This window comes from Cyclopterus lumpus, chromosome 5 (genome assembly GCF_009769545.1).
Source record: "Cyclopterus lumpus isolate fCycLum1 chromosome 5, fCycLum1.pri, whole genome shotgun sequence".
In the NCBI taxonomy this organism is placed as follows: Eukaryota; Metazoa; Chordata; class Actinopteri; order Perciformes; family Cyclopteridae; genus Cyclopterus; species Cyclopterus lumpus.
The window spans coordinates 19,356,577-19,371,297 of NC_046970.1; the positions used below are offsets into that span (position 1 = coordinate 19,356,577).

Consider the following 14,721-nt stretch of genomic DNA (forward strand, 5'->3'; position numbering starts at 1 on the left):
GGGACCCCATTTAAAACTGAGTCAAATTAACTGGGTTTTTTTCAAAATAGTAAGAAGTTATCAGATTGTCCTTGCATAACAGTGGTACTCTATAGAAACAAAGGGTTTCGAGTCAGAACGGGCAGTGTCATCTATTATACTGAGGAAATCCTGATATTTATGTCAATTTGTGAAGGAAGCTGTCGTTTGTTTTCCAGTATTATGATGCTGGTCGAAGTAATAAAACAAACAAACACTGAAATCGTTTAATATGATACAAGAGAATAAATATTGTAAGATTATCGGTTTGTTGTTTAAATACATGCGTGGAGTTGTTGTTTGTTGTAATGTTACTTGGACTGATTTATTTGTGAAGAATTATGAAAACCATGCGCTTTGATTTACAGTAAATGTTCTTATTGCTGCTGTTTGGTTGATGAGTTTGATTGATATGTACAATGTTCTGTGCATTGATTCTGTCTGAGATTACGGGTCTTTACCTCCATTTTCAACTGTCTCATCACTGTTGCATGCTCTGTGATGTATTCACCATATACGCACACAGTAGGTAACGTCATCGTAATAATTCAGTTCATGCTCATAGCTTTGGGATTAAACAAGCCAGTTTCTGAACTTCATTGAGGCTGCGGCGAACAAGCTTTACATAATGGCCGGGTACCAGATGTCAGTCAGCCAGTACTCGCGGTTGGCTCTGCCATCTTTACCCCCTCGTCTCTCTGCGGACTGACAGTTGACCCAACATGTGCCATGTCTGCATGGCAGAGAAGAAAAACAAGCATTTCTAACAACTACAAAGACAAACATTTCTGATTACTAGGGAGAAATCTCAAAGTTTAATGTGCACTCTTTGAACTAGACATGCACTGTATTGCTGTTGTGTCTTTCCAGGCAAGCAGAGATGAGGCAAGACTTCTATAAACTTGAAATGCGGAAGTGTCTCATAGTTAACTCTTGTGTAACATTCATTCCCTGAGCAAGGTGAATGAGACGGGTTCAGTTAAACCTGAGTTTCCAAGGCGCCGAGGCCTGTTGGAAACTAAAGTGAGCTTATGACTGTGTTCAGTGGCAGTGTGTTCAGTAACAGCTGTTTGTAGCATCGCTTATACAAACGATAACCATGCAATCCAACAGTTGGTGTTTCTATTCATAGATGCAAAGAAGTGAGATATAGAGTCCTGCAGCATAGCAGTGAGAAAAGTCTGTGGATTATGTTATGAAGATCTGTAATGATGGAGACATTCTGAGAAAGATGTCCGTATCAAAGTACCGTCTTTCAGGACATCTGGAGAACCCAGTCAGACATGCACACGCACACACATAAGATGAAAGTTGAATAATACAAAACTTGCAGCATAAGTCTTCAAAAAATGTCTTTGTCTCAGACACTCTGCAGCACACACTCACCCACCCAGACACACACAACAAACAAGGTTTAGGTTTTGAGGATTGTCAGACAAAATGTTGCCCTGATAATCTTGTGGGTGTGAAGTTCATCGGTTCATTTCTGGAAGATAACTGTATCCAACCGTCTCATTCATTCAATCCCCCTCCAGTAAAGCCCAAAATCCCACCAGCACCTGTCACTCACTCAGTTTGGCATCAATTGGCAGTCTGTTGGCCCAAGACTCAGTGTCAGACCCACACAGCTGTGTTGTAGTCAAACAAGGGCTGCATTTTCTCCAGACCCGTCTCTGGCGGTCTCCTGTCTAAATACATCCCAGCAAATGGCTGCTGGTGGACCTGGGGGAAGTGGTGTTGGTGGTTCCTCTCTGCTTCAGCTAGATGAGAACACGGTCTGCCTTTGACCTGCTGTCCATTTGCCCAGAAGGGAAGGTAGAAGCTGCCTTTTGAACTTTTGGGAGCCACTTTCTTTGGCCTTTTGAAGAGGTCTCCCTCTGGCAGCTCAGGAGCCATCCAGCCGGGCCTCTCCTTGAGCAGCTTGTCCCTGTCGGGTCGGACGCTGCGCAGGAACTTCTTGAAGATGTTTGTGGTTAACGAGAACTTCTTGCAGATCTCCTGCGAGCGGCTGAGGCGGAGAGGGTGAGCTGGGGTGTCCGGTCTGTCCGCCCCTCCGTCTGCTATCCTCTCCTCTCTCTGCTTCATCCTCTCCTCTTCTTCCGCCTCCTCCCTCTCCACCTCTGGCAGGTCTAGCCAGTTGCCCACGAGGTCTGCAAAGACGTTGTCGCCCAGCACTAAGGGCTGACGGTTGCGGCTGTGGCTCATGAGCGAAGAAGTCCAGTCGCTGCCGTCATCTGTGCTGTCCTGGGAGTAGTCGCTGTCCAGTGAAGGGCCCTCTCTGGAGAGGCTGTACAGGATCCCAGGCAGGTCCACCCCCAGAGCACGATGGGGAGCCTGTGGCTGAGTGTAGGGCTCCGGTGGAGGGTTTCCCACCATTGGTCCGTAGAAATCCACCTGTGGAGCGGAGTATCCTGACCACCTCTTGGGTATAGACTCAAGGTCATTCTCGCTTCTCACGCTTCGTGCGCTTCGTGCGCTTCGTGCGCTTCGTGCACTTCTTTCACTTCCCTCACTCTCACTCTCAAAGCTGGATGCTGAGGAAGACGAGGTTTCCAGGCTGCCTCTGTTTCGAGACTGGGTCCTGTCATCTCGGCTGAAGGCGTTTCTGCTCTCCAGAGACGGCCTCGGATTCAGCATTGGACTCGGGTGTGGCTCCTCGAGCTTGGTCTGACTAAAGCAGGACCCGTGGTCCTTGAAGGAGGTGGAAGCCGCTGTAGCTGATGCTTCAGTGGGAGCTGGATGTGGCAGTCCTCGATTAATAGGCCGGCCTGAAATGTCAATGTTTTCTAACGCTGTCTGAACCTGAAGGAGCTTGAGTTCCTGGAGGGCTCCCATCATTGAATTCATCTGAGCGTGGAGGCCATCTCCGGCTTCTTTCATACACAGCTGCAGGGAGACGGAGAGATAAAGACATGATGAGAGACAAGAAAAATCTAAAATGTTCACATCGGTTTAACAGCTAACGACCTTGTAGAGGCTGTCAATTAATTCCTTTGACTCCTCAGCCTCATGCAAGACACATCGCATCCATCAAAGACTGATTTCTTCCCTGTCCCCCCTCTTGTTCATCATTTATCTCAGCAACAAATTCAATTACATAACATCAACTGGCAATATAAACAAATACAAAAAGCATTAAATTCATGTCTTTATGAATAAAAATAACTGTGAAGGCCCTGCTGTTTGTCGCTGTCTGTTAGACTCTTGTTTGTTTCAGGCTGTGCACCTTGTTTAATTATGGGTCATGTGACCTATTTTTGGATGACAGGCCAGGGTCCCATATGGCCTCAGCACGAGACAAGATCCAACCCATTTTTTCCTCAATCTTATACTCTTTTCTATCTCTATTTCCCATCCATTTACTTTAATCCATATTTGCTCATTGCTTCGGGCTCTTTGTCTTCACTCTTACTTCCTTCTGTGCAGAAGCAATACACTCTGCTTGTCTCCTCCTCCCCTCTCTTTTTGCTTCATGTGATCCTGGACTAAGCATCTTCTCCTGAAGCCAGACAGAACACCCAGAGGCAGCATCCTGACCCGTGTCTTAACTTGTAGTCTTGAATCCTTTGACCCAGACCTGTGAATCATTCTCTTGATATGACAACAGGTTTATCTTCTTATCAGAACATGCTCACATTGGCAAATGAACCAACTGATTGAAGAGCAAATCTGCCGGGAGGCCACCTTTCTTTAAATAAATAAAACATCTGTGGGAAGACGAAAGGAAGCATGCCAGGAATTTTGAAGAAACGTGCCAGTGTCTGTGAGAAAAGGTTGGTTCGAAACATCTACTGTAGGCAACAGTGATCAACCCTTCTTTTCCCCATGAACCAACCCGTCTGTCAGGATCTGTTGGTCGAATCGCAGCAACAAAGATAACTAAACAGAATTGCAGTTTATTATGCAAAAAACAGGCCTCTATCATGATAACTACAACTTTAAAAGGCTACTTAAAAAGGTAATATCTAAAAATAAATATAAATATCAATACGTCATTAGAATTGAAACCCACACCTTACCTTCTATGAACTGCCACAAAGCAGGAGGTATAGATATCCCTGACTGTCTCTCTGTTATTGTTAGTCTGCACCTCTGCCAGCCTGTCGCTGTCTCTCACCTTTCAAACAGATCCGTCTGACGGCCCCTATATGTATCTCTCTCCAATCGGGGGACACCGCTGGGCGTGACAGCCAATCAGCGTTCCCCGTCTAGACTGTAATCCCCAAACAGTGGGTGGGTGGGTGGGGGGGGCACTCAGGCGGAAACAGACCGACAATGAGAGGAGCAAGAGGAGAGACGGCGAGTGAGAGGGACGGTGAGAGTCAGCCGGATGAGTAGGGATGGGAGGCAGAGGGGGGAGAAGGGGTTGTATGTGTGTGTGATGGGGAGGGATCCCTCGCCATATGTTTAGATGTCAAAGAGAAAACTGTTGATGGATTTAATTATGGATGACACCATAAGAACACATGGGGGGGGGGGGGGGGGGGGGGGGGGGGGGGGGGGGGGGGGGGGGGGGGGGGGGGGGGGGGGGGGGGGGGGGGGGGGGGGTGGGGGGGGGGGGGGGGGGGGGGGGGGGTTGTTGTTTGTAACATCACCAGGCTGTGATACTTAATCTTGAGGGAGCAGTGAATGTGTCGACCCCCAGGGTGGGAAAGGTCGCTGCGTCGGACAACTGACGGTGCGGCATCATAAACAAAGCAACTTCTAATCGCCGTGAGAGAAGAAACTCTTTAGAATGATGCTTCTCTGGGAAAACAGACAAATGTCGTCGATTACAAAACTTGGGGTTTTTTTTGATAAAAAAAATAAAAATCTAGCGAAAACAAGCGATTATCCCCAAAAATACATGAAATATCAAATTTATTATTTATTTATTTATTTATATAATTATTTATTATCTGATTTGTTTTTTATAAATAATCCTGATTATTTCATTGAATATTATCATTTAATCTATAAAAGAGAATTGTCTAAGCCCAAAATAATTTTATAACCGATATATATTTAAATTTTAAAAGCTCGTACCAAAGAATGTTTTGCATTTATCCTCGATAAATTACTTAATTGCTCATAAGAATTGGTGTCAATTCATTTTCTGTTACTCCATACTCACGTTGTCTGTACGTCAACACTTATTTAATACCCTGCATCATTAATATTAAACCTCTGGGTTAAAGCCCTCTGCTCATTACTAACATATGGCTGTGCAGGTACACGGGGGCGCTAACAGCCGCTAAGATCAGATAATAAGCCTATCAATGCACATGCTGGGAACAAAAGCCGCAGAGCTTTCACTTGCATCACTAAATTAGGCATGCGAAGGTAAATGTAATTAGTACAATCAGGTTGTCTCTTGTCTTTGTGCCTTCCACATATGGCTGACTTCAGTAGCTGTAATTGGCTGAGTCCTGGGAGAGGCTGGTGGAGAGCACATAATTATGGTTTACTTTCCTCCACATCAAAGGTCAACAAGTCTGAAGACAAGATGACGTGCGGAATTATGTATTGTCGTTACATCTTCGGAGGCAGACATGTTTATGCAGGGATCAGCTGAGGGATTACCACACTCTGAGCTGCTGGTTAAATCTCGATCACTTAAATCTGTTTTTGAAATATTATCTGCAGTCTAAAAGGATCTCACCTGTTTGCACACGCAAAAACAAAAAACACCCTAATGTAACACTCACATGCAACTTTCCCATTATCCGCCAAAATGCAGGCGTATTTAAAAATACACTGAGTTGTTGATTGGCATTTCTATTCTAAGGCTACATTAACAATTCATATTGTGCCCTAAGGAACAAACAGAAGAACAGTAGTAGACTTAACCTTATTATTCCACCTTTACCGTACCAACTAACTCAACCGCTGCCATTTCAACGCTGAACTTTGTGGCCCAAATATGTCAGCCTGCCAACATTAATTATGCCGTCTGCTTGGGACGGTTACTTTAAAATCGGGTCCCGCAGTGTTTTCTAGTCTAAACACGGATGTTGAATTCTTGAGATGTGTCACTTTTACAATGTGTGAGTCAGCTCAGGGCCTCATTAGGACAAAGACACAGAGGATGCAGACCTGACAGGACCTACTACATGAGCACCTCGAGGTCTTACCCAGAATAAAATGGAGATGAGAAAAAGAATACGGTCTAATCTAATTAAATAAGAGAACTGGGGTGAAATTGGGGCTGCAGGAAATGTTTGTACTGCCCAGAAACACGAGCATCAATTACCCAGTCTTGTTAAGTTTAGTTCAATCTTCTTTTTGAACTGGAGCATCCAAACTTCAGCCATTTAATCTATCAAGCGTGTATTTCTATAGGCAAACCGAGTGAACACCTGCTGAATGGATGTAAGATGGACTGGATGTCCAGATTCTCCCCCTTCGCCACCCCCACTACTTCTTCTTTGACTGCAGCGATGCCAGCCAACCAGACATAATTGGCAATTAAAGGCTGAATGCTTCAAAGTGTAAGAACAATGGCTGGCAGTCTTGAATCAATGTTGAATGGAGTCTTATTAAAAAGTTCTGGCCATTTTAATCTAAAAAAGAAAATTGATTCTTGTGTTTTAATAAAAATTCTCACATCAAGAGTATGTACCGTAGAGATGCTTTCATAAACCATTCAATATGCATGCAAGTGAATTAAATACCACAAAGTATAAATAAATCGATGCTCCTCTCTTTGAGCTCTCTTCCTTGCAGCCTCGATATTACCTCCTTCAGTTATGAAGAGAAGAAATAAATCCACTGTGCAAACACACTGAGCTCACACATCCAAACATGTCACAACACGCCTCGCTTGGATGAAGTCAGTGTCTTTTTTATAAGGCATGTATGTGTGTGCGTGTATGTTGTGTTTACTGGTATACGTTAACTGTATTGTTATAGGTGAGAAATAAACACACCAAGCAGAACTCAAAAATAAACCAGCGCTCTCATCTGGCAGTGAAATACAGGCTGTTCACTGTTGTTGTTGTTTATCTGTTATTGGCTGGTGGGGGAGGAAATCGTGAGGCCGAGGTTATCGGACGCAAAAGGTCTTCCTGTTTAGAAGGAGCTGGCCAGCAGCTAGTGTACTCCACCCTCCCTCCACCTCCACTCCTAATTTAAAATGAATGGTGGGCTGTGTGGGTCAAGGACAGGAATGGGGTCTCTGTCCGGGGGACACAGAGAGACTCTCTGTGGCGGAGCGGCTGGACACGCCACAGGCCGCTGTGCACAGCCCCGAGGTTGTGATCAAGAGGGCAATAAAGCTGTAGAGCATTCACTGAAATAAATAAATTACTGTGCACATGGCATTGAATGCCTCTTTGACGAAAAAAAGGTCCAAATGTCCTCAGGGTCATGTTCGGGAGAGGAAGAAGTTTGAATAATGTTCGACAAAAGTGTATGGGTCACAAATACATCTTGTAAGATGTCATGACAAATTGGTTAGTTGTGGACATCCATATATTTCACCCAAATGTCATACTTGGTGTATTTAATATGGTGTTATGCTACGCTTGCATGTCTCCCCAATAGCTTCCTCACATCAGGCAAAGGTTGGTTCACCTAAAACTAGAAAAATAAATTGAGGTTTTGTTAGTGCGGATGTTTAGATATTTGTCTCTCAGATTTCTGCACCCACACCAGTACCACTGAGGTAAATGGAATTATTTTGGTGTCGCTTACAGTGTCAATTAAAAAACTTCTACAGCAACGACTCTTTTCAGAAACAGTATTGTGGTTTTTCTGGATTATCGGAGACTGTGCTCCCAAGAAAAATGACAGTACCGGTTGTCTGTGCAAATGCCTCCATACACTGTCTTTGTGGAACATACAAAGCCTCTTTAGTGGCTGTGTGCATCACTTAATGTAACACAGGAGGCCGCTCCCACCCTGGTTCATACCAAGAGTCAATGTCGGGTTTTCTTTTACAAAATAACTTCTACTCTGTGAGCATTCACCTCCTGGTGTATTAGGGTAGCATCCAAAATATCAGAGACAAATATCCTAAAGGTTTGGCAAATAAAACCCAAACTGTTAGCAAGAGGTAAGAGGACATGGAGATGTTGGTGAACTGTCCCTTTTTTAAAACAGATACTATTTAAACCAAATGTATCATTCCTTCTCTGACCTGCTGCCCAACAAAGACTCCCTGATAGCGTTTCAGAGACGGGAGGGGTTTAATAACTTGTTTCCTGCTACAGCTCATTTAGGACCACACTAAAACGATGCTGCCGAGGGAGACCCAGTATGATTAAGGTCCGTATCATCGTCTTTGGCAGTCAGAAGATATTTGGGAAATATCTGCGACCCAAATCTGTTGTCTTCCTGGCTGAAAATCCTCAATGGAAGCAATAATTGTGAGATGGATCTTTGAGAGTGCAGCCGTTGACGTCAGCGCCTTGCATGTGGGCAGAGAGAGAGTGCACGACAGACTCTCCAGCCCACAGTTATAACATCAAGTGTGACGTTAATATTGTAGAGACTCTGGATCCGTCTCACACCGAAAGCTGTCATGATTATTTGCATTATTATAATGCAGCATTTAAAGCTCAATTAGTAAGTAATAAGTGATTTATTGGGAGTTAATAAGCATCCATATGCTTTAATGCATTTTGTTATCAAACTCATACTTATGTGTCAGTTGTTCAGTGTGAAATACAGAGCATTTTGGAATTCATGAAGTGTGTATTGTAGAAGAAAAATAAAACTCTTATTAACCCACTCTACTATCTATTGGATGTGTTAATACGCATTGTATGATGACATTTTCACCACGACAACTTTAGACGGTAATTATTTGACAATATTCTCTTTTAATTCCCCAAGTGGCCAAAACAAAACAATCATTGCTGTTTTGATACATTCTACAAAAAAGATCTCCCATCTTAGTAGAACGATTCGAAAATGTCCAATTTCTTTTGGCCAGACAAAGCAATAACCTGAGACTAAATGTAATTCGAAGGCCCCAGACACAAAGAACACGAGCGAGCACAATATTGCCCTAAACATCAGTCGCGAGCGTTACCCCATGAGAATTAAATCCACTTTTATTTCTTCAAAAACATAGTGGGTTATGTGCGTACGGTCTCATAATGCTAAACAGGCTTTGTAAAAGCCATCTTAAACACAATGATTGGCCATCCAAAAACCCCACAGCTGCCACTGAGAGCGAGGCCAATTTTAGCCGAGGGGAAGGAAGGGCAGGTTGGAGAGCCATGAGGGAGCCACCAAACAAACACGCTTAAAGTTCTACCACTACGCTTCTTTGTTCTGTTTGCAGTTTTCTGATCTCACACCCTAAAGGTAACAAAGAACATTCAACTATGAGGCACACAAGCTTTCCAGACTACACGATGCACTATTTTCTTTTCATCAGATTTCATGACCTCATGCTTGCTGGCTTTGGTGTTGAATTTCCAAGCTGACAGTTATGTTTTTGAAATGTGCCTCAGGTGTGAAGCAGATAAAGGAGTATGATGCATATGGAAGCAGCTTGAGCAGTGATGATACCAAAAGGTATGACTGATGCTTTAGTGTCTGAAATGCAGATGTGAACCCTGCATTTCAGACAAGATGACTCAAAGACATGTCAGCATTTGTATCCTCGACTCTAAGCAGGCAGGAAGGGCTTATAGTTTTGTTGTATTGATGTGAATGATGAGTCATGCATGAGCTTAAAGATATGTCATTGTTAGCATTATATCCTCAGGATTTCTATGGAGTCTTGCAGTGCTTTTTATAGTAACACATAAGAGCTAACAGCCTGTTGACAAACTGTGTTTTCAGTTTATTACACAGATGAAGAAACGATGATACACTGACGTGAAAACTCTGCCAGCTTAGAAGTTTAGCATCACTGGCATGTTGGATGTGGTCAGCAGTCAGAACAAATATCCACAGACCTTGTTGGGTCAAGGGTCAAATGTTCAAGCGTGACCTGACACTGCCCCACACAGACTAACCCCACTCCTCCCCCAGACCCCTGACACGGTGTTCGCACTTTCGTATGACGCTCTTCTTCTTTGAGAGATTATGATGGCGCATTGGGTTTCAGGGTGTCTACTGTGGAGAACTCTCTCCCCACAGGCTTTGAATGCCATGCTCACATTTCAATAATGCTCCAGACTCCAAACTAAACTGCAAGGTGAACATTTAAAGGACCATACACGTGTTTTTATTTTTTCAAGTTCCAGTTACTTATTTACTTCATGAATACTTCACAGAGTTGGTAACCTTTTTAAGATGCATGCTGTAAGGTTTCAGGTCTTTTGGTTGTATTTCTGCACCAGTTCCTGGCAGCCATTGGTGTCCACGCTTTTTTATATTTTCATGAATCAATTAGCAGACTCTTGAAACCAGACCTTTGAATCTCTGCCCACAACATTTCAAAGAGGTTTGGCATTGTGCTTGTTAATGGTTCCCGGGTTTTGAAGATGGGTTTAAGAATAAGGAAATCATTTTCTTGTGAACTCCGGGAAATATAGGCAGAAAAATTGCCGTAAAAAGATGACAAGCGTGGATGAGATCGACACAGCTGTGCGTTTAGCCTTTTAATGGAGACTTACAGAACAGAAAAGCTGCATATTTGTTTTTGTTAATGTGAAAAACTGTACTCTAGAGTCCACCATGGACTCCTTGGGAAGGAAAACTAACATCAGCTGGACTGACGCGTCATTCATTACTGATTAAGGCAAGTTTAGGGTTGAATACCAAAATGGCTAACATAAACATAATCACACAGTATAATGAAGTGAAATGAAATGGCAATTCAGTCTGACCTTCAGGCTCATTGAAACGTGCCTCATTGTGCAGTTAATTTGCTGAATCTGTATTCAATCTTGTCAGACGTATTGTGGCATGGGTGATGTCGTGCCGTCAAATTAATCTGCAATTAAGATGAACTATCGCGATGATGTATCTTTGACAAAATTAACTGAGGCTTGATTTAGATAGCGTGTGATGGATTACACAACTGAAGATAGTTTCAACAGTCTGATTTTATAGAGATGAATTGAACTGGCTTCCTGAAACTGAAAATGAAACACAGCAGTTTGGTCTTAAACAAATGTTTATCTGTGATCAAAGGCGTATGTTCTTTGTAGTAAATTAACTACGAATATTCCAAACAACTACATCATAGTTTTTGAAGTGTAGTCATAAGAGCCACTCGACTCTGCAGCAGGTGTTAGTCGGTTATGAGATGTTTGTGATCTCTGCGTTGCAGATGGAGCTGGTTTACCGCTTTCCAGTGGGCACTGGATGAAAATCCGTCACAGTGGAAAGAAAAGTGACAACCTTGGCAAAGACAGCCCTTAATTCTGAACAACAGATTGCATCCCACATGGTCCTTTGCAGGGGGACCCAGTCTCGGCTTTTTAACCGGCATCTGCTCTCTGTACTCCTGTTTGATCCCCGGCATGGCGCAACACTTTTTCTATTGTGTTACCAAACTGCGATATGGCAGTCATACGTGTCCTCCTGGCATCATCGCCTACTCCCCTAAAACCTCAAGTGCCACTTCACAGACCGGTGGCTAATTTGGAGAAGCGAATTCACAGAAGTCACAGAGCGGATCATGTTGCAAAACACGCAGCCATGCAAGGCTTTTCTGTGGGCCAGTGGCTGGATTGAAGGGGAACAAAATCTGTCTCTGCTTTGAAGATGATTCCAAAGGAAAGCTGTGCCAGTTAAGGCTCCTTTGAAAATGGGTCTTCAGTGTGTCACTGCCAAATGATTTGGGTGTGAGGGTGCAGCTTACAGATTTTGCGTTCAAATTTCAAGGACAGGGTGAAGAGATAGCTGCTCTAAATTTGCCACCATCAAACACATTTGTTTATTATAGGACAGGAGGTAGTAATCCATATTAAATAAGGGAGTCTTACAGAGTCATTTTATGGCATTATAATGAGATGAAACTCACTGTGACTACCAATTTAACTCCCTTCTGAAATAAGGACTGTGCCGCAATATAATTGCTGATTATTTTCTTTATCGGTTGATCTGTTAGTTTGAGATCAATCATTTATTTGTTGGGTGTTTCACAAAGTTCAAGGTGAGATCTTCAAATGTATTTTTTCGTTCAATCAACAGTCCAAAATCCAGAGAGATATTCAGTTTACAGTGATATTAAAAAGCAACAAATCATCACATTTGAAAGAGCCAGAACAAGCAAACTATTGACTTTTCTGCTTTAAAAGTCAACTTGGAATTATGATTTTATCAAGACAGTTGCTGGATGATGCTGTCGATCGATTTATCGACTATTCACCCATCAACCCATCTGGAGATTGATGAGTTGCAACACAGGATTATATAAACTATTTAAACTAACTGTTTATTTTAGGATCCATCTGACAGAAAAGGAGAAACTCCTTTGGGCTCATTAAGCTTACAACATCTGTCCCAGATATGCGGACAGAGAGGAGGAGGATATGTACACATGCCCCTGGTGTGCTCAAAGCTTTAAACCTACACAGATTAATGCGATTTAAAAAAATAAATAAACGTATGCACCCCCAACTGAAGCTAAAGAACTAGAATATGAGCGAGATCTGTCCGGACACATACTGTGCGAAGAAAGCGCTACATCTCATGCTATTTTTGATTTTGTTTTAATATTTTTTTTAAAATTTGAATACATTTATATTTCCTGTTGGCGCCAATGTGCCCATTGAAAATGCTACATGTGCAATATGAACATTGTAAAGTAGAAGCGCATCCTTCAATAGTAGAAGTACAGTAGATAGAACGGAACATACCAGTTCTTGCTTCAGTCGCCTCAGACACGCATCCATGTTTTTGCATTCTGGTTTGGAGAGCTGTTGTTCCATTTTTTGGGGTGGAAAAACAAGAATGTCAGAAGAAACGCGTCGCCAGTCGTCTCTCGAGCATGACTATGAGAGCTCTCTGCCGGGCACGCGCATTGAAACAACGCTCTCGCGGAGAGCAGAGAACAATTTGCAATTTGGAGATGCGCAAATCCTGCTGAGGAATGCGCGCACGGCTCGTGACGCGAATCCTGTAATAAAATAAAAAATAAAAATAAAAAATACACACAACTACTGATGACGAAAATGCGTTTACTCCAAAAATGTTAATGAGGTCCTTCTTGTGGCTGCATCCAGAGACTCGGTCCGTGTGTGTGTGTGTGTGTGTGTCTCTCTCAGTGGCCGCTGCTTGGCTACAGTCAGCCTGCTGTGTGTGCGTGTGTGTGTTGCTCAGCACGTTTTTTTCCCCTCAGCTATGTTCTCATTCAAGAGGAGCGCTTACGTTGCCCTTCCAATTTCCTCCAATGAGTGAGCCTCTCAGGACGGACTAAGTCTCATTCAAACTAGAACAAGCCTAGATTGTTCCACTGCAGCTTGTAAAGATTTCACAGATGAGACTAACACATCTGGACACACAACTGAAAGAGCATCAAAAAGTAGACATCTCAATCCAATAATAATGCCCAACCAGTAGAATATATTCTGCAGCCACTGTTGGAGTGAAAGAGGAAGTTTAAGGAGGATGCGTGTAACAGAAACCATATGTGTCATGAAACGAGCCATAGGGCCAGTTTCCTGGCCACCTTCACCGCGGTCAGAGAGGAAACACCTGAGCCACTGGCTTTTGTTGCTGTGACCCGGATAGAACGCTTTATTATTGGCAAAGGGAAGGAAGAGCTGCATATGCAAGGAAACCAACTGGAAGTGGTTGGTCAATCCATCCCCCACAATATAGATGTTACATTCATAAAAGGTACGCAAAGTAAACATTCACTGCACCTCCTCCAATCTGAAGATGTCAAGGAAACAATATGAGGTCTCTTTTGAATGATTGTGTTGCTGAAAAGCAATGACACAGGGGAAAATGAAGAAAATCATCTTAGTGTGACTTAATTTCTGATAGAGAGGAAGAGACTTGCATGTTTTATGCCATGCATGTCGGTACTTTGAATATTTATAGAGTTCTCTGTGTTCATGCAGCCAATTTCTAAGTATTTCTGTTTGTTCAGTGTCCTTTTGACAAACTCAAAGAGTAAAAACCTTTCAAATACAGTAAGTGATATACTTCCTGCTCTTTGGACTATGAATGTCTTATTTGCAGATATACAATCAGCCCATTTGAGTGTGAAGGCGCTGTACTTATATATCTTTAACAGTCAGGAGTGAGATGATGACTCCTGGGTCTAATTTAACGTTTAGCAAGCTGCTTCGGGATTCGGAATAATTTCATCCCAAATGTGACCTCCAACCTGCAGCTGCTTCTCCTGCATGTGTCCACTTCCTCCCAGCTGTCAGTCTGCAGCCTGAAGGAAGTGTCTCCTCAGATCACTCAGCACAGAAGCACTCAGTCAGTAAATGCAGCAGCAACAACTGTTTAACTGTCTAACTATATGAATATAGTACATGGTTGTATGATCATCCTTTGAGTGTTCTGGCTTGTTTGACTATCTAAACGTTTTTCGTGTGTTCTGGCCCAAAATGAATTAAACTACGAAGAAAAGACTAAACATGATTGGACTTGCAATGAAACCATGAATGTCATTCCAACTCACACACTGCCATTCAACTAACATATAATATCCTCTGCTATCAATTAATTTGGTTGCTTTGCCAATATTCCAAACAATACTCTGGGTTGTAAAACTTCAAGAAATGGTGTACTCTGCCACCACGAGTGCATGTTGGTCCAAATTGGCAACATGCCGCGTTTTGTAATATGAGATTA

General features: G+C 42.9%; 1 protein-coding gene across 2 annotated transcripts in view; it reads right to left on the reverse strand.

The window, feature by feature from the left end:
- Window positions 1-13,219, reverse strand: part of inka2 (inka box actin regulator 2) — a 13,593-nt gene extending 374 nt beyond the window's left edge. The window contains exons 1-2 of one of the 2 annotated variants that reach the window (XM_034532994.1): window positions 12,768-13,219; window positions 1-2,904 (exon numbers count right to left, since the gene is read on the reverse strand). The exon at window positions 1-2,904 is cut by the window's left edge and continues 374 nt beyond it. In XM_034532994.1, coding sequence (XP_034388885.1) covers window positions 1,633-2,904; window positions 12,768-12,839 — 1,344 coding nt within the window. In that variant the 5' untranslated portion in view covers window positions 12,840-13,219 and the 3' untranslated portion in view covers window positions 1-1,632. Of the gene's footprint in view, window positions 2,905-4,037; window positions 4,141-12,767 lie in introns of those variants that run through there. The other variant, XM_034532995.1, reaches the window with a different exon arrangement.
- Between the last annotated feature and the right edge of the window lie 1,502 nt (window positions 13,220-14,721).